Below are 20,819 nucleotides of genomic sequence, written 5' to 3'. Positions count from 1 at the left end.
AAGGGGATGTGACGTTCTCCTTTCTGCAAGCGCTTCTATTTTGACAGCTTGGGGGTGGAGATTTTTGCGCAATACTTTGTGTGCTGTACACGCCTCTATCACTATTACTAAGATAGGCTACCATAGGGCGCATTCTCATGTTAAGTGCAATCTTCGTACGTTTAAGACAGAAAAAACCACAAATGACTGGTTTTCAAAATAAACTACACTAGCTGATAAGAACGATGAACGTATGCCAGAGTTATCTATGTAAAATTGCTACTCTGTAAAACATGTATGGCTGTTTCTAAAAGGGATATTTACTCCTGTTTATAACTCATATGCACATTTGGAATTCTTATAAGACTGAAGAGTTGAGAACTCTTAATCTTTCACGATGCAGGTTTCTTGCGAAAGATTACCTTAAAATATGAATATTTAGTAATACTTGCGCGCAAAATAATTCGCCCCTTGTCTTATGTGTTTCTAAAAAAGCAGCAACCATAAGATCAACTTCCCTGTTTGAATTCCCCAATCAGACAAGCGTTGACAGCAGCAGACCAATGCAGAGATAGAGGGATGTGAATGTCACATGTTTGCAGTATAATATACACCGCCCTTCTATTTCTATCTCCACCCCTCCGTCAACTGTCAATTCTGTTCGACCGCAATCAATCAGTTATTTGTCAGTCGCTGTCAATCTTGCCTTGATTTATGTCATCTTTTGTTGCTGATTACAAGCCAAGAATGACGGAGAGAAGAGCAAAGAAACTTAACATCTTATTTGAAGAAAGTGATCTCTGTGACATTTGTGTTCATAGGCTATTTTTTCAGCATATTAACGTTTCGGACTATTTTGAGGATTAATGCTTTAGTATCCAGTAGCCTATACCCGATTTGATTGGATTCACAGTCGACTGTCAATCAGAGGGGTGGGTTCTATCAAAAACTTTTACTTGCGTTAAAACTTCAACCATCGCGTTAGAAATAATAATAACAAATAAACAAATAAATAAAAAATACCCTATACTCGCATAAGTTGGATAGGTCTATTGCCTAATATTGTATAGGCTATTGCTTTCAGGTAGTTAAAATGCACTATAGCAACGTTATTTTATTATTTAGGCTATCTTAACTATGTTCAACATCCCCTTCCCAAATTTAATTTGTTTAATTAGACCTACCTAAGTGGAATTGCACATAGGCTTAGCCCAATTAATTTAATTTGGTGGTAGGTTACACGGATAAATATGTGATTTGTTTTCATTTAAAATGCCGAATGGCGTACGGCTGCGTTGAAAATATGCAGTCTAATCAGCAGTAGGTTGAAGGCCCGGTGCACTCTTAAAGATTAGACCAATACGAAGAATACAACGATGGATGCTCCGATGTTAACACATCAGGTTTTTCATGAAATGGGTCACAGGCCTCTACCCCGTCCCGTCACAGGAGCGTAAACGTTCGCGACAAAGTTAATTAGTGTTAACACTCACTTCAACTCAATGTTTTAAATCACTAAGCAGATCTACATTATTTATTTCAGTGTAGAATGACAAGAATTGAGAAAACAGAAATGTCTTGACAGATGCTTGAGAAGAGAAGTTTAAAATGCCTTGAACTGCTATTCACCGCTGGGATGCGTAATCAGTATTGAGGCTGTAGGGCAATCGGGCAGCCTTTCAATGCGGCTTGCCTTTCATCTCAAACGGGATGGAGGCGCTCAATTAAAAGCCTATCAGTTTGTAAGTAAATCAACGCCTATCAAAGTTGTCACATCAAACAAAACGATTATTATTGCAACCCGCCTCCCCCATTAATCTCCCTCTGCGGTAATCCGTTTGACAGGTCATCTTGGAGAGCAAGAAAACCTGGAGTGGACAGTCAATGAGGTGACACAAGTGTTAAAATATTATCCCGACCAGAAAACGGCGCTGTACAAAAAGAGAGGCAACATTTTTATAATTATTATCCTGTACTGACTTTTTCAGCTCACTTTAGGCTATAGGCTACTGGTGTAAACGTTTAGAAAAAAAATGATATACAAGTGATGCTTTAATAGTTTCAGTTTGGTTAATTTTAAGTTTCCATAACAGGATGCCATTCAGCACAGTTTATTTAAAAGTTCACAAATCTTTCTTGAGATCCCTAGTTAAATGTAGGCTACAGTTTTACACCACCAATTTAATTCAATATTTCCAGTCTCATTTCAATGTAGCTTATTCTTTCAAATGAATCATATTCCTAATGCTAAGAAACCTAAGTCTTACTAAAAAAATAAAATAAAACGTTGCTCATTTGCACTTTTAGGTGTTACTGTCAGCAGGTGAGACAAACAAACAGGCTTCACTGTAAAAAGTGAACTTGAAGTGCTGTAGGCTAATAGGATATGATGCCTACAGGATTATTCCCCCCTATTAACTAAAAGGTCCCTCGAAAGTGTCATTGAACAAATCGGCCTTATTAATATCAACAGCAACTTTAGAAAGTCTGGCACAGCAGAGTAGCCGATCGTTTCATAATATGCAAAGATGCATGATTGATAACAGGGTTGCTGTTTTCTGCAAAGGCTGTCAGTGCATGACACAATACGTGAATTATTAGGGCAGAGAAGGGCACCCATAAATATCCAGCGTCAGGCAAAAACTCTCTTTATTGTCTACATGACGAATGGGCTTCTACACCAGACACCAAATACTCGGTATTACCCTTAAATGGGAACACATTTTTGTGGCCATAATTCATGGTGTTTAAATAGAAAGTTTTAAATGTCCCCATATATTTCCCATCTGCGACATGCTTATGAATCACTCCTTGCATACAAATACAATTATTTATAGTACAGCGCTGTGGATCTTTGTGTGAACGTGAACTTTCAGCTCATTAGGAAAGTATAGATTGCTGAAATAGGTAATTCACATTTCACATTAGAGACGCATTGGCCGTTATAATAATTTTACAAGTTAAACATTAGCCTATACTTGATATGCTATAATTTGTCGGGTGAAGATCAGACTCTAAACGAGAAATATATTGTTATTCGAACACTTCATTAACTATTATAAACATAGTGAGCTACAATGAAACCTTGAATCTGAATCGGCTGCAGTTCTCCCTTGGTAGCGTTCCATTCACTCAATGGAACTTCAGCATATCTCAGCAGTCGGGACAGTGATGTGCAATCAACATTTTCTCTTGAGTAAAATGGTATTAGCCTACTGGTAGGTAGTGTTACGGGGATTAAGATACCCTAATGTTTAGAAAATTTAACTAGTAATTTCTGAAAGGAGCATGCACAAGGGAGACCACAGCAAACCACTTTACCTGAAATTAGTCTATCGCGCTCCGACCGACCGTTAACAAATGATGTAAGAAATATAAAACCAAAACAACACTCCTTTATTTTCTTGTATGGGACTTCAACTCGTCAAAACGTCACACAAGTTACTAACAGACACTGCAAAACGTTTCTTGCCGGGGTCTGCGCCGAAAATCCACTGACCGCTGTGCGACAACCTATTTTTCCAAATATTCTGCTTCCGCTTGTAGGAGGGTTTGCCATGACGTTGTTCCCCAGAGTTGAAACCTCAAAATTAACCAACATTTAGACTACAAAGGCAGACGCTGAACGGCAAAAATTCACCAAATGTTTCAACATAATAACGCATAACAACACTGTGTTAAAAGAGCGGAAGCTCTGCTGAAATATAACAGAAGAATTGTGGTCCAACGTAGGCTATTGGTTAAAACAGACGCATTCATTGTATTCAGATATTAACTGTGCTGAGTGAACTCTTTCGACACTATATATCTCTACCTGTCACCATAATAGCAAGAGTTGTATATGTCAGCAAGACTAAAATAAGGTACACATGTGTATGTGGAGGTTTTCAGATAAAGTAGGTCAAGTCTACTAGCGGACACATCTAGCAATTTAAGAGTGGCGCGTGGTTTAGTCAAGGATCAGCTGACTTGGGCATGCGGAAGAAGTAGCTTGAATGACAAACGTGAAGTTGTGGAGAAAAGAAGCAAGAAAAAGTTCACATAAAGTATTTGGATTATACGTTGGAAGCGCACCTAAGTAGAAGACCGTTTTTATTGCAACATTCTGAACTGTCACAACATTATGGCATACAACGAGTCAATGGTCGTGGTCAGTGGAACGCAAGTAAGTTTTGAATAAAAACTGAGAGTATGACTTGATTTCTGTGAGAAAATACGTCAGTGAAAGACGTTCCTTGTGAATGTGAGTGTATTTAATTCAACTTAGTAAAGGAAACAAATAGAAGTGACAACATGGAGTCAAATAAGTCATGTGACACTGGCATTGAATGAAAATGCTGGAAGAGGTGGAGAGGACAAGGTATATTTTATGTCAAGTATAAATCAAGTGCCAGTGCCCTGCCGAGGTCCTCACCCACAATAATGCATATTAAGTAGCCTAAAAATGACAAAAGCTGGGTGCAATACCAGTCAATATCTTTGATCGTACCTATGGTGCTGAACAGTAACCAGTAAAATAGTGCATTAATTACTTTATTGTGACTGGAACAGGTTTCTTACATTGGACACGACTGTGAGGACATTCCAGGTTTTCTTGGAGAAAGATTTGGGGGATTTGCAAGAAGGTTGGATCTCAGTTTCAACAGATTAAGGTAAGACCTCATAGTGATAAGAACTGGTGGGCAAACACTAGCCTTTCAGATTTCCAGACCTCACACTCAAACGTTTGTAGTTTGGTGAGCCTCCTCTGGTATGCAGGTGGAATTAAGAAAACGTAATAATGAGTGTTGATTAAAATGTAGATGTAATGTTATAATATAATATAATAACTAATATAACTTTTGATACAAAGTAATTAGCTACCAAGTAATAGGTAAAGGAATATTATACATTTTTAAAGGATCGATCAATAAAAAGGAGCCAATTACTCTTACCAAGTAACTTGCCCAAACAGGCTAATCATGCTCTTTACAAATGTTTGCAAGAAATGTGGTGTCTTCATGCACATCTACATTGCTAACAAATTAAAATGAGACTCACCCGGCACAGACACAACTCCTCTCATTAGGTGCACTGTCATGTGTGCATTATGCACCTCAGTGTGGTCCAGGGTGTCATCAAGGCATCAAAGGCCCTGGAGCACATGGCCTATATGGTCCATTATTGGGCTGATCAATAAACGTTACATGTTAATGCATGGCAAGTAGTATAAAAGATTCCTTTGACAGGACATGGAGAATCACCTTGTGGCAGCTGGTATGGTGAACACCATTTCAGCTGCACAGCTGGCAAAGTTGATTTGACATGTAAAAGTGGAGAGATGTGAGGTGCCTTTGTTTCAGACTTCTTTTCTTGACCTGTCAGGCCTAGAGGGACTCTGAATGGGGGTCTCTTTCTGTGATGTGGAAATTGTGGTCTTGAAGCATTTATCTGTGCCGAGAATTTGGATTCCTATACTTAATTGATTTGCTTTGCACTTGTGTCTGTCACATTAATTCCTAATTCCTCCCTGCTCCAGCATGTCACATCTAAATGTATGGGTATCAGGAGAAAAGTATGTAGAGCAAAATGGTTCATTTGGAAACAAGCTGTTGCTCATGGTATCCATATTAATCATTCTATAAATTAATTAAAAATGTAGTTTGTTGTTGTTGTTGTTGTTGTTGTTGTTGTGGCTTAAATTTGGTCGGAATGATCCTTGTCTGCAAATATCAAGTTTAGATGACGATATTTTTAAGATATATCAAGATTACATTTTCTTTAAGGCCTTCTTTAGAGCATTTAGCACCCGCAAGTTAAGATTGATAAATATGCATGAATGTCATTACATCTATGACATTACTGAGGTTCTGACAGATCAAACTCTTCATGTGAACTATGTAATGTTATTACTGTATGTATGGTTTGGTGGTTTTGGGATGTATGATCTAAAGAAGTCGCTGCTGCAGTATATCCACAAAGGCTGCGTCTTATATTCAGCTATGTTATTGACACATTGACGACTATGTAGCATACCATAAGCAGTTGGAGTGGTTTAGTCAAAGTCCTTTTAGGCAAGTCCCTCCACTCGGCGGCCATATTGTAACAGTTTTTGGGCACTTATCGGGCATTTATTTCGGCAGAAATGCACGTGTGCAAGGCTTAACGACACCAATCTTCCTCCAGCGGCGAGATCACAACAAATGATTAGCACAATGTCTTCACAACACATCACATGATTGGCTCAATGTATTCACATGTCAACGTTTTGCCGCGGAAGGGGTGGGATATGTGTAGACAACTGCCATATTGGCGTTACAAACTAACCCCATGCATTTCTATGGAGAATTTTTTGAGTGCTGTGTCTCCTCAAGTCTCTGGTTTAGTTAGTATGCGGATTATTCCCTTTGAGAGAGAGTTAATGCATGGTATGCACCAAAACGGTTTCATATCTGGATGTCAAGAGGTGGTAATGAGCCTATAGGCTTCATGCACCCGCAAGAGCTGTCACATTGTACTTAAAATTCAAGGAAATTCAACTTTTGATTCAGTTTTCAAGTGATTATTTTAAAAGTGCAGCACATATAACAGTTAAGTCATGATATGTCAAGTAAAACATTTCCACCATACTTCATGTATCATGTAGCTAGCTAGTAATTAGCAGGACTGTGTTCTGCTGTGTAAGCCACATGTCCTAATGCCTCATACCGATTTATCAATCAGAAGACTGGCAGCCACAATGTTTAAGTCCTGTTGCAGTACATATTTCTGAGGGCCCTATTTTGGCGATCAGAAACGGATGGTCAGAGGCGCAAAGTTTATAGACATTAAAGGCGTGGCTAGTCTACATTCACTAATTTAATGGCGTGATTTTGTGATCAAACCCTAGGCACTGGGCGCAAAAGGTTGTTCTTATGTTTCCTAATCAGTCATGGGTGTGTTTTGGGCGTAACATCTTTTAAACTAATGAGAATGACATCTGTCATTCCCTTTAACAGCAAGCAGCGCAACTTCAAACAGAGCATCGGTATTTTGATAATCAACGGCGCATTTGAAGTAATCTGCTTCCACGCGAGACCGTATAGAACAGGTATTCCACTGTTACACTGATATCGGCCCGACATCGGTATATGCAGGTAAAAGCTTCATAACTTAAATATCGGCATCTGCAGATATGAACATTTCTGCTGATGTGCCTGGCCGATATGGTGACCTGTTAATTATGCACACGTGAAGCAAATGTTTACGTGAGCGGCAACAACATACTTCAACATAATGGCTGTGTGGCAGTATTTAAAAATTCCCGGAAACATAATAAAATTGTTATTTGCAGTGCGTGTAAAGTACTAGTAATGGGGGTAAAACGGTAATGTTACCAATTTTAATTATACGTCTTAAGAGCCATCATCCTGAACTCTATAAAAACGCTTCGGAAAACTAAGCCAGAAAAAACAGCACCACCTAAAACTGTGACAACGCATTGCTACCTTTTGTTTACAATGGCAATCAGTTTCTGAAGTGTGTAACGTTAGCTAGTAAGCTTGCATGAGTTTCATGAAGTCCAGAACGAAGGCTAGCTGTAAAGTTACTAGCCTATGTGTTATAGGTCTCATTATTTTACTCTACAGACTGATATTTTAAGTTTACAGGGTTACAGCTGCATTTCTGTTCATTTGAGAACAACGTGTCATATTGTCAACAACACAGTTCTTGGAGAACTGTCTTGTCGGCTACTGTTCAAGTATGACATTTACATCATGTAAATTACATGTTTATGTGAAAATATTACTTAATAAATGTGCCATATTTGAAATAATTTGATGAGTGAATGTCTATTTCTAAAATGATACAGGCTTGGTTTTTTAGTCATTAATTGCCACACCCTGGGCGCAATGTTTAATAAAAGTGGAGCGCATGGCAAAAAATTCCTCACTTTATTGATTGTAAGATAAGAATAAGCCTTGTGTCGCATTTTGCGCCACCTTTCGCCGGGTGCACGATAGGGCCCTGAGTATGTTATTTTGCCTCAAAAACAGGTTTGTTACCAGTCAGTAAGTCTAGTCTAGTATGTTGTTTAGATTTGATTGCAATAGAGACTGACTGAAGTAAGAGTGGCAGAGAGAAATGGGGTGGGATCGGGACATGACTCGGGTCAGACTCAAACATGGGGCCCTGTGAGCAAGCAGACTCAGGTGTGGCCTGTTGCACCACAGCATCCCTTGTAGTAAGACAATATAGTACCATCAGTTTCTATACCACGGGATGTTACTTTTTTAGTAGGCCTAGGGAACTTGGTGAAGCAATGTGCTATTTTCAGGTTAATGACATGTTCAGGCCCTTAAATAGCAGAATGTGTTCTGTAATGTTGTTCACCATTTGTTAGATATTTGAAAAATAAGTTTCCAGATGACTGCGTGGCTGGAGTGCTTAGAGCGCTGTTTTCACTGTAATAGGCCAGTATCTTTTGGTGTGACTAGTTGGAGTGATACTTGAAATTATATGTGGATTATTTTGTCTTGTATTCCCCTCTACACAAAAATAACAAACTGCAAACACAATATGGTACTATACTGCTGCTAACAACATCTTCTATACAGTATTCATATATGGGTTCAGTGATGTAGATGGTGTAATGCAAGTTTTGGCGTTAAGCCTCCATTTGAACTTTCCTTACACTGGCAGAGCGTTGACCAGTTGGAGTCACATCTTGTTGTGAAGTAATAATGTAGTATAGTGTTGTGTGGTGTAAGTCAGTAGTAGAAAAGGGGAAAACTTGAGAGATGGGAAAACAGCATGTTCTCCCTCATAGTGGGCTCTTGAGAGTCATATGATCTCTTGAGTATAGGGTTGAGTTACAGTGTGAAATGCAATTTATAACAGGGCATGTGATCACTGTAATAAAGTGAGGATGTGGGCCATCAGGATGCCCTGAGTGGCTCTCCCTCCCTAATTACACAGGGAGACGCAGTCAAAACTCTCATAGACAAACATCCTGTTCTGGCAACACATTTGTCTAAATGGTCCGAAGCAGTTTTGAAACGGCACACAGCTGAATGCCTTCAAGTGCTGGTCTCTGTGGACTGCAGAAGTCAAAGTATCACTTCTTGTTTACCCAGTACTATTTTAGACAATGTCCTTATCAGCAATGGCGCTCACCAAGATGCATACATTGAAGTAGCATCCAGGCTGCCTGTTAAACCATAACCTATCTGCCTACCAAACCTACCAAGACCCTGAAACAAAAGGAGGCCCATGCAGTGCTTTTCAAAATGAGGCAGACTGAGCGAGAGTGAAAGACGTCATAGAAGTTTGAGCTGAGGACAATTTCAAGGCTAGCCTGTCATATGTGTCTTCTGCAACCATGCATTGTTTCCCAAGGTGTCCCATCAATTTGTCAAATAGCGTGAAGGTGAGATACATACAACTGGAGCAGCAGGAGGATCTCATTGTCTTGTCGACTTTCTTTCACATCACTAAAATCCACTGAGCACTGGAGGAAACGTTTTCCAGTCAAACTGGAGCATTGGCAAACTATCACTCATTTCTGCAGATTTCACTGACTGCACATTTCTTCATAGTGGCTTGTGTATCTTACTTATTGTCTTGCCATTGTGATTTTGTGCTAGCTTTGATATTTGGTCAGTTCAGGTTACCTTTGTTTTTTCTCCAGCCCTGTGAATTTTTGATGCAATGAAACACATCCTTTCATCACATTTGGGTCGAGAGTTGTGAAACTGTTTTTCCCCAGTGTTGAGGAGTTATGCTGGCAGAAGCAGAATATACTCCAGCTATTTTATTGATTTACTTTCAAAGGTGTGTACAGATGTGATTGCAGATCCGTGTTGTGATATAATGTATAAGGGTGTTTGGATAGACGTTCTCCTTTCTTATGGACATCAGCCTCTATATTAGTCATTTGTACCACATATTGAAACACACACACACACACACACAGGTATACAGATCACAATTTTTTGTAATAATAGATATTACAGAGAGGAGTTTATGACTTGAAAATGTGCATACTTACTATATATTTTCTGACATTTTCTACCGACAAAAAGCGTCCATGTCAAGCTTTTTCACAGCAGTAACACCTTGAATGTATGTCTGTGATGGCAGCAGTTTTGCATTTTAATCACAAATAAACTATGCAAACCAGCGTTTTCAAATGAAAGTGCTTTCGATCTTCCCCGGCTGTCACAACGAAGTGTAAGTAGTCTGATGAAAAGAGAACAAAGACGACAAAGATGGTGGCTGGGTACATCAGGAAATGAAATAAAAACCTTGTATGGCCTGTCAACTTTGTCATTTTATATTCATATCTGAGGCACATTATAGCATTACTTTGCAGCCCATGGCTCAGTCATCTGTCTCTCTTGATTCATCATGGGTTAGACTGTATCTTTCAAGTCTGCTGTGTGTCAACACAGAAATACTCCTGTTAATTGACAAATGAATATGGTCCTTTTTTGTCAGGTAGACTCTGACATTTTAGGGGCTTATTATTGACTGAATCCAGTATGTAAATACATGTAAATAAATGAGAAGTGACAACAGCAGAAGAGGTTTTCATCATCTCTCACGTTTCACTGTAGTTGAGATGCTCATATTTGCAGGTAATGTACAAGTATGTCCTGTAAAATGTAAAAAAAATAATAGGATAACAGTATCTGAATCAAGTCCTTAAACACTTGATTTTGGAGCACGAGGGCATGATTCTTTGATATCAACATGTCACATATGTGATATTGCTAGAATTTCATTTTCGGCCTTGTGCAGAACATCTCTAAAAGTGCACTACCTGTTGTGTGTAGGAAAGGTCTTTACCATTTGTCACAGATAGAATGTTTTATCCCCCTGTTAGCCTGCCCTCTCTCTGGCGTACTATAACTTTTGACAATTATATTGGGTTTGGTTTATATAAAGCACTCTATATGAAAAACAATGTAATTGAATTGAAATCCCTCAGCCTAGTAACTTTTGGGCCTTCCCACCGCCAGCAGTTGCAGTAACCTTACATCTCTTCCAAAACACAACACAAGACTGTGTAATGCACATCAACTAGCTTGGCATAGTAGAAGTTGGGGTTGCTCATAGCATTATTTCAATGATTAAACCACTCCATGGTAGCAAGCTGATAAAAACAAAAATCACATTATATAGAGGTGCATTAGTCAGCCTGTGTGTCCCTAGCATAGCATTGGTTTTGCTTTTTGAGGATAACGTTTGCCATTTCTATGTAAACAAATCCTTAGTAGATCAACAGGGAAATCCTGGCCAAGGGGCTCTCTGGCTGTGCATGCTAACAAAATGGTACCAGAGTTGATCCAACCAACAATAGGAAGGGATCATCAGGTCCTGCCAAATTTGTTTTGAAAAGTCCTTGCAGGCAAGTTTTGCAGTCTATGTTTTGGTAAGATGACAATCTTGTATCTGATAGAAAACATTTTTCTTCCACACACTGCAGCCAAACCACAGCAAATATGGTCCTCATTAAAGGCTTTCTCTGTTGCCTTGCTTGTTTAACATGAGCTGAAGTACAGGTATCAGTGCCCCATGCATTCTAATATGTAGACATAAGCCCAGCTTTCCCCACCTCATAACCCTTCTTCTAAGGGGATCCTGTGGTGCAGTGCCTCCTTTAGATTGTAGGGCCTACTTGCACACCCTCAGGGCATTCATGTGTTCTTTGCATTGTTCTGGCTGTAGCCTACTGGGAGACTATGCTCTACCTATGGGCTTTGGCACTCCCCTCTGCCATGTAGAGAGGGTTTCAGTTGGAAGACTCTGCTTTTTGTGCAGTGGCATTTGATATAAGCCTCTCTTATATTCACCATTTAGCACATTTTCCATTCAGACAGTTCTGTGTCGAAAGTGTCTCATTCACTATAGTGATGGAAGATGACTTCCAAGCTACTGTCAGTTGTCTACCATTAAAGATCACATTTGTCCAACAGTGCAAACAGAGCTTTATGGATTGGCCCTATGTAGTCATGTGTCTGTTTGCAGTAATGTTAGCTTATATATTTTTCTTATCTGTGATTTGGGACTGAGTTTACTGAGAGACTTACTCCCTCACCCTTGTGGTGCCTGTTGTTTACACTTAAAAAAGTATTTTGACCAATATAACCTCTTTTTCTCAGGAACTCTGAGAACTCAAACAGAATCCATCCTTTGCATCTTTTCTCCCCATGAAGTAGTGCTCTTGTGGGGCGAACCATATCCATCCTGTCAGATCTCAGTAGTAAAGTTCCTTTCAACAATACAGTATAAATCAGTATTTCACAGTTACAACATAACAAAAGCCCACTGATGGCTATAGAATTATCAGTAAATCACTGTCAGCCTCCCCATCAGGCAAGCACTCCTCCAGACGCTCGGCTCCCCAATCTGAGCATATCTTACGCTGTTGGGACAGAGCAGAATGGAACATCTTTATGTTCTTTTTGTCCAAATTAAATATATATTGGGCACCAATGGCATTCCTTTTATAACTGCATCCCCCTTTTTATTGTATATCCAAAGACTGATGGCGTGCCTGTGACACAGTGATTTACTGCCCTTCAGCTTTTTGTGGCAAGGCTTTAGAGGGGTGTGCTGACACAGAGCCAGTGCTTTAGAGGGGTAGAATAAAAGCTGACATTTTATTGGCTTTAAGGACGAGCGAATAGGAAGCCCAGTCACATAGGGGAGAGTAATAGTTTCTGTACTTTATGTTTGCTAGCACTGCCAGCTGTCACTGGGGCCTCTCAAATGGAGGGGAAATTTATTGGGTATTATTTAGAAACATGTCAGTGGTAATGACTACAGCTATGATTTCAATTATCACCCACTAAATATAGCTTAATTCACTGCGTTTGTGGACCTAATGAATGGAGCCTGACATCATTTTTCAAAAATTCGATACCATGCTATTTTAATATTTTATGTTGACCACCGGTTTAATTTTCCTCCCTCACATTTGGCATGTGGCATAAGCTAGTCCCTCATGTGCAGTTGTGCCGTCAGTGTTATGGAGTTCAAAGTCTTCCCAGGAATATATATTTTTCCATTGACAGAAATCCAATTAGTTTTAGTACTCAGTCTGGCTGAGTAAAAGGGCTCTTAAAATCTACAATATGTTTCCTTAGCGTTTTAGCAGAGCACAAACTGAGTGATGGATTTTTATAGGCTGACCTCATGCCGCCCCCTGAGTGGACATTCTCCCTTCTTTGTTTTGACATATTTAGATACCCACTAGTTTAAGGCTGTAGTCTGTAGAATCACTGAAGTTGTCTTAATATTGCATGACTTTTTGAAAGATTTTTTTTCAGCACTAGGGTCTATCTCTCCTACATAATTAAACAAGTTTTTAACACTTGAAGATGAGCATGCAAGTGTTGCCTGCAGACCATGTAAATAAATAGAAATTCATATGTATAATTTATTGCTGACATGTTTGGTAAAGAGGGGTTTTGTAGTGTGTGTGCAGGCAGTGTGGATCTGAGTGCTGATCTAGAACTCTTGATACAGAACTGCTGCCAGTGCTGTTGGGTATGTCAGGGTGGTATTAAAGCTAAATCTGTGTTAGCTCATGGCTCACTTCCAGTTTATGTTCTCTATCACACAAAGCTATCTCTCTGATTAATGATGTAAGCAACTCGGAGGCATGGAACTTATTAGAGAGCTTTCAAGCAGAAAAAGAGATAGAGAGGGGAGAGAGAAAGAAAGAGAGTGTGCCATACTTTTTACTTCCACTGGACGTTTCCAAAGGCAAAGAAGGTTAGTTGTTTGGAAGCGGAACAAAGGCACCCCCCTTGGTATTGCTCTAGCAGTTAGGTTGCTTCATGAAGCTCTGTCTCCTACACTCTCCAGGAGAGTAGGAGCTGAAAAGTGAAGACGAATACACAAGCTTTATCGTGCCAGGATTTGAAAAGACGATTGCAGCTCTTTTCCTCATGTTTTCAGGTTTGGGGGCAATTACTTTTCCTGGGGCCTTATGATGGATATTGAGACTATGAGAATATATTTCACCACCATAAAACTCCATGAATCCTGTCATCTCTTATCTATTCTAAGCATGTGTCATTATTAATGATGATTTGCTGTAAGGTTCAAACAAATGGCACATATAGTAATGGGTTTGACCTCAAAGTCTGGTTCTTTTTAGTGGTGGTTTGCTGCCTTGTGGAGTGAGGTACCAGAGGGCAATGTCCTATTCGCTCCTTTTGCAAACCTGTACCAACCCAAAATGGTGGATTATTTTTCCTTCCCTTGCCAAATACCAAAGCCTTGCGTGGTTTAAACAGCTGCACCACATTTTGGACACAGCTGTAGCACATTTCCCGTTCACATCACAGATAAACTCCCTCACATCTCTCTCCGCCTTCGCCAGTAACAGCCGTGACTGTCCCTTAAACCGCCATCTTCATTAGCAGATATCAGTTGGATACACAAGGCCTCGGTAGGGCGTTCACATAGGCCCTCTGAAATTGGGTCAACCTGATGGAAAGGTGTTTCCAAAATATGACACGCTCAAGTCTTAAACCATTAAGGCATTTAAACAGACCTGTAAAACACACCTCTCTCCCACGTTAACACTGGTACGCTTAAGTCGGTTGTTTTTCTGGCACTGACAGAGCCCTGCTCCAGCTAGCTGCCAGTCACCATGCGCCCGTGAGGAGCATTGATGGGACTCTGGTGGGCGTTTCTGAGGAGTTTGTGGAGTGAGCGCTTGTTGTTTACCCCCCTTCTCTACTTTCCCTCTGTCATTGTCCAGACACACCATGATATTTAAGGGTGTCCCTTCGGAGCCGCCATTCTTTTTTGTTCTTCAGAGGGAGTCGTTTATTTTCTCTTAGTGTCTGGGGCCTTTGGTCTGCTCAGCACAGACATAGGGGCTCCAAAGCACAAAACCAAAAAGGAGGATGAGCAGGAGGAGGAAGAGGAGGAGGAGGAGGAGGAAGAAGGAGGGCCTCCTGAGCATGCTCTTCATAGGCTGACTGGGCTGCCCCAACACAGGGCTGCACACTTCAGATCTGAGCAGCATTTGTGTGTCAATAAGATGAAAGGCTTTCAGGTGAAATCCTGTTACCTTCCAGCGCTGCAGGATCCCTCATTGGCAGCGAGGTAAAAGGAAGGAATTTCACAGCCCCTCTACATGTAACATCTGTTTGTATTCCATCCAGTTTGGGAAAGAAATGCAGATTTGTGGGTTGACATTTCATATTCAGCTGTGTAAGGAGACTTGTTTTGCTCTTCTCCTAAAACTTTTGACAGCTAGTAGATTAATTAGCCCCTTACTTAAAGCAGTATTTATGCAATCCACTGCTATTAAGGATGTAAAGAACACAATATATTCAGACTTAAAATCAGTAGTTGTAACCCTATGTGTAGTTTAGCACTGTTCTTGATCTTTGCTGCAGTGGTGGTTTACCAAAGAGCATACAGAGCTTAGATTTCATGCACATCTACAGTGGGTCCATGACGGACATGGTCTTTTTCTTTGAATGCAGATACTGTTGTCGTCACCTGATAAATCAAAGGTTGCTACTCATCCCAAAAGGGGCTCTGATCCATTTCAGAAAGTGCAGAAAGCTCGCTTTTGGTCTTCCTTTTGAATCCTGTCATCTTGTATCTACTCCTCTAAGCATGTGTCATCATTAAATAATATTTACTAAAAGGTTCAGACAAATGACACATAACATATTAGGTTGGACCCCAAGGTCTGGGTTTGTTTAACTGGCGGTTAGCAGCCATGTGGAGTGAAGTACCAATGTCTGATTTGCTCCTTTTACAAACCTGTACCAACCAAAAATGGTGGCTCTGGGATTTTTCTTATGTTTCTCAGCCTTAATTGGAAGATGGTTTGCTTGTCAGTCATCTCTAGCTGCACCTGCGCTTTGCATTGATTGGGCTGACTTTGTGCAGTATGATACTGCAGACTGAACAATCAGATTCTTAAACAATTAAATAATGAAACAAATACCATGACCATACAAAAATGAAATGAGAGCAGTGCATTATTCCATAGCATTATAATGGCAGGTTAAGCCAAAGCACATGAAAGAGTAGCTAAAAGTTATCGCCTCGGTAGCCATGTTATGAAGTGACAGCAGTGGCTGATTCTGACTGACAAACCGAGGGGTGAAGATCAGATCGGTGCACAGTGAGGTGCTGGTAGTCACCCACTGCTGGCTCTGTGCAGTGCTTCTGGATCCGTCCATGGGCCAGGCAGTTTAAATTAATTATTAGTTTTATAGCAAACCCTCAGGCCTCGCTGAGGCAGCTAATCCCTAAAGGGGGCTAATCCTGTCCTGCTTTACAGAAAATCAATTCTGGCCTTTGGTGTTGGCATGCCATCAGGGCAGGGGGACACATGTCAGATACCTCCTGATTTTTTCATGAGGTGGGTTTTGAAGTCGTAAAACCAATAGAGGTTGCTTGAGGTGCTGAAAATGAAAAGAATATCCGGGAGCTATGAAAAAGATGGCCAGAGTTCCTCATGAGGGACTGCAGCAAGTATTCACTGTTTTTTTTTTTTTTTTGTGGCAGTGAACGAATACTAAACTGATGTGGTTTAATTGATAGTAAAGTATCTGAACTCTTACAATGAAAAATGGATTCATAATATTTTCACGAGATGTGTAATGAAACTAGAGTTCTTTTTAAACAACTATATTGAAAGGTATGTGTTTTTGTACTTGACTTTTGTTAGTTTATGAGTGGCCCTATGCTTTCTTTAGTCACACTCCGTAGAGGTAAACATAACTCACTCTCTGGACCGCCGCTCAATCGAAGTTGATACCGATCCACTTCATAAAAACAAATACACAACGGCTTAATGCTTTCCAGGTGGACCCAACATAATCTTTTGTCAAAAGCATCATTTTCCATGGTTCTTCACTCGCTGTGCTGAAAGCTTTTTGGTCACCGGGCTGGAGGTGGTGTTATTTTTCACTCCCCTCTCCCCACACGTAGGGAAGCTGTTTTTCTTAACATCTCCGTGAGAGTGCAGTGGTTATCTCAGAAGCAGCCCTGCAGCTCACCTTAGGGGGTTCATCTTCTTAAGTCCCTGAAGAGGGAGCGCAGCAGTCCCCCCCTCAGGCCCTCTGAATCATGGACACCTCCTGGAAATGTAATCCAGCATAATTTAGACATGTCTCCACTCCGCTACAACATGGGGCTGAATTCTTATTAGGGCTAACCAGGTGCTGCATGTACAAATACAGCAGGCTACAGCAGTCCATGAAATATATTTTTTTCTTTCTTTATTCTTTTTTTTAATGGAAATATTACATGTATTCAGTTCAGTAACAACTATGTCAATATTTCTGATGCAACATTGCTGTCAGTGATGATCATCAGTTAATAACAATGGTGTAATGTTTTTTACAACTTTTCAGCATTTCATATCAATCAGTCTTCCATGCAAACACATTCATAATTGGAAGAGAAGGATGTGCACCCTTGTGAAAGTAAATGTAAGTGAATGATGCATCGTGATGAGTTATTCCATTTATATCCTCCAAAGTCCATTTTCTATTTCAATTCTCTGAACTAGATTTTAAGCAGTAACCCAGAATTTACTCAGCTGTGGGTTGGGTCTAACAGTGGGGCAGTGTGTGTGTGGGGCATTTTTCTGTTCATCTCTGTCTGGACCATAATGTCAGTGGAGGGATGATATCATAATTATTTTAATGCGCTGCAGAACTCTGTGGCTTCAGATTGAGTGAAGGGAGCCCATTGAAAGATAGCGATGGATGTCCGGAGGCCTCATGGGAGATAAAGGAGACAACATTGTTTGCCATGGAAGGCAGATAGAATGATACTTTCCATGTGGCGCAGTAAATGTAAGACAAGTGCCCCCTCACAAAGGGATGCTTTTAGGAGATCTCCATTAATGGGGCTTTGGTCCTTTTTTATTAGGGCTGCGTGATGTACTTCAGTATTTTTTTGGTATCATACACATTTCTATGATACACTTATTGATAAGGATTGTGTCACAGTGCAGAGAGGAATAGAACACAGAAGCATTACTATGGTTACTCTATCCACCCATGATGACATGCTGTACTGATCCCAAAAACACTTCCTGTTATCCTCCCACACTCTCCTAGTTCTTCTTGTTAGAAAGTGGAGTCAAGTGCTGTTGCCCTTCAAAAACATATTACCAATATCCATCAGCCAATAGCAAAGTATTGCACTACATTAAATGCCACAGTCAACAACAAAGTGTTATATATGACACATTCAGCACAAAACATTTTTTTATAACGCCACACTTATATACACGTTATATCATAATGTTTTGCTAGTTATTTTCCTATTCGTGTTTCTATCAGTTTTATGCGCTGTATGTCATCCAACACAAAGTCTAAAGTCCCATAACAGTTATTACAGACATAAAAAAGATATGACTGTAGGGTTAAGAAACAGCCCTTCCGCCTATAGCAACTTAAATACATAACTCAGTGATGGAAAGAACTGTAAGTGTAATGTATCTTAACTGTAAGTCATTATAACTTAAGCTAGGTAGTTAAGTGGTGCTAAGTGAGATATATCCCTGAAGCGTCATGTGGTTCTTTCACACTGGCCATTATTTCTGTATATTGTGACACCTTGTCAATTACTACCTGTTTCTGTACTGTTATACAATGGAGTTTTTCCCCTGGTTGACTTGACCGTTTCTCAGTCGGATAGAGCCATGACTCATGCCCTTATCTTATGTAATTCTAAAATCATTGGAAATAACAACAACAACAACAACAACAAGCCCCCTTTTCTGTACTCTGTAATTGTATCTCCCCCCTAAGCAGTTGTAAGCTTGTGTTTGGTTTGCATACCTCTCTCATTGAGGCCCACAAGGAAGAATTACTCAGTTTTATGGTTTGCTCGCCAGCTTGGCAACAGCACTTGCATTTAAGCATCCATTTATAACCTTTTAACTGTCAAGATCTGTTGAATTATGGATATTTACTTTCCCCACAACCCTTTGAACCATCAAAATGACTTTAATAGCCCAAGTGGTAATATTAATGTTTTCTCATGAAGAGTAGCATTATTACCATATCAGTGCACTGCTGTGAAAACTCACCATTTTTTCTTCATATATCATATTATAAATCTAAGTGAGATATTGCATTTACACTGGCTGATGATATCAGCTTGTCAACAAAATTGTGTTGACTTGCAACCTTTTAGACCAGGGTAAATATTTCCATGTCCAAAGCCAGTTGTGTTGTCAAGTCTGACGCAATCTCAGAGAAAGAGGGGAAAAGTCGTTGGATTTACATTGTAATCCTGGCCTGTGTAATGTTTGCTCCCTGACAATCTGGTCCAGACATCATTTTAATGGTATGTGTCCCGGGATAAAGCCAATAAGATGTCGGGATGATTGATAATCTGAGCATTATAGTAATATGTGTTTCCTGTCCCTCTTTGTAGTATGATGGCATCCAAATTGAATTCTTAGTGTGTGTGTGTGTGTGTGTGATGTATTCTGTATTTCAAAAAAACAGTTTCCTAGGTATCCGTTACTCCTTTAACTCTTCCTACCAATGTTTTGATGCAATGTTTGCATTTGCAGAACAACAGTTTAATTTAGTAGTGCCCGCTCATTCTCAGTTCATGCCACCAAGAGAAGAAAAATATTAAAATACATAATACAATATCCTGTTTATTATACGGCTACTTGCCAAAACGAGTAAAGAAACTTCACACAATGGGTCTTTTAAAATTATTCTGTTATCCTTTTGAGGCTTCCACTGAGAAAACAAATAGTTTGCCACATAAATAGAACTAGAACTCTTCAGGTGTTGCGTGACAACATATTACTTGCTGACTTTCACTTTCAATGACGTTCTATTACAATAAGCGAACAAATTACTTACAGAATGATATGAAAGATGTTAATCAGAAGCCCAAAACCCATCGCCAGAGGTCATTATATACTTTGCAGCAGTCATTATACGGATTTAACAGACCTCCGAACGTTGGGAAAACCCATTCATGTGAATGGAACTTTCTGCAGCCCTCTGTAGAGCCATATAATAATTTAACATACACAATAGGCATAGGCCCATTCTAAACAGAGATTCTGCTATATTGCCGTTAAGGAGACCCCTCATGATGCCACCTTTGCTTGTTTACATTGACCCAACCAATGGAGGCCTAATTCTGCCTTAGTGTGTGCGTTTAGATCACACGCAAAGCCAACACTTCAGAACAAGAGGCAGGCGGGTCTATATCATTGCTTTTGAGACCACTTGTCATTCAAGAGGCTAGCTTAGCTGTTGCTTTAAAAAACAATGATGGGTGCACTAATGTGAGTGGGCTCTTGCCAGCTGTTCACATTTCTAGCTATCACTAAACTGAAGTTGGTGTACATCTTGTTTACAACATGTTTATGATTATCAGGCTAGATATTTGTGTTGTGTGTTTCGTTGTTGGGTTGGCTGCTAGGCTGTGGCACACCCCTATCCCGCCATGTTGACTATCCCTTTTACACAGACATCGGTCTGGGTCTGTGATTACGTCTGCTGCCAGCTCAAAGGCAGAACAAAAACATATCATGCCTTTTATACAGAACTGCAAGGCGGAATGATGGTGCGACATTCCTTGAACAGGTTGTAAAAGTATCCCACAAGTGTCTGTAAAAGGACTGTAATTATATCTCATCAAAACCCCAAACCATGGCAGTACTCTCAACAGTAAGATTCGTGGAATGTGTTCTGAACAAGATGTCCAGAACATCAAAACATAAAGCAGCTCTTTTGTATAGTACTTGGCTTATCTTAAAACAACAACAGAGAATATAGAATAACAAATGGAAAAACAGGCCTGAAATGTGGTCTAGATCATTTTTGTTGATCGGTCTC

General features: G+C 40.0%; 1 protein-coding gene across 1 annotated transcript in view; it reads left to right on the top strand.

Annotated features, from left to right (window-relative positions):
* Window positions 1–3,727: 3,727 nt before the first annotated feature.
* Window positions 3,728–20,819, top strand: part of lrmda (leucine rich melanocyte differentiation associated) — a 195,120-nt gene continuing 178,028 nt past the window's right edge. The window contains exons 1-2 of the mRNA XM_042066373.1: window positions 3,728–4,144; window positions 4,531–4,631. Of these exons, the coding sequence (XP_041922307.1) occupies window positions 4,103–4,144; window positions 4,531–4,631 (143 nt within the window). The 5' untranslated portion in view covers window positions 3,728–4,102. The remainder of the gene's footprint in view (window positions 4,145–4,530; window positions 4,632–20,819) is intronic.

Source organism: Alosa sapidissima, chromosome 16, assembly GCF_018492685.1.
Source record: "Alosa sapidissima isolate fAloSap1 chromosome 16, fAloSap1.pri, whole genome shotgun sequence".
NCBI lineage: Eukaryota > Metazoa > Chordata > Actinopteri > Clupeiformes > Clupeidae > Alosa > Alosa sapidissima.
Note: the sequence above shows the minus strand (reverse complement) of the source record. Positions and strands in the feature narration are given on the sequence as shown.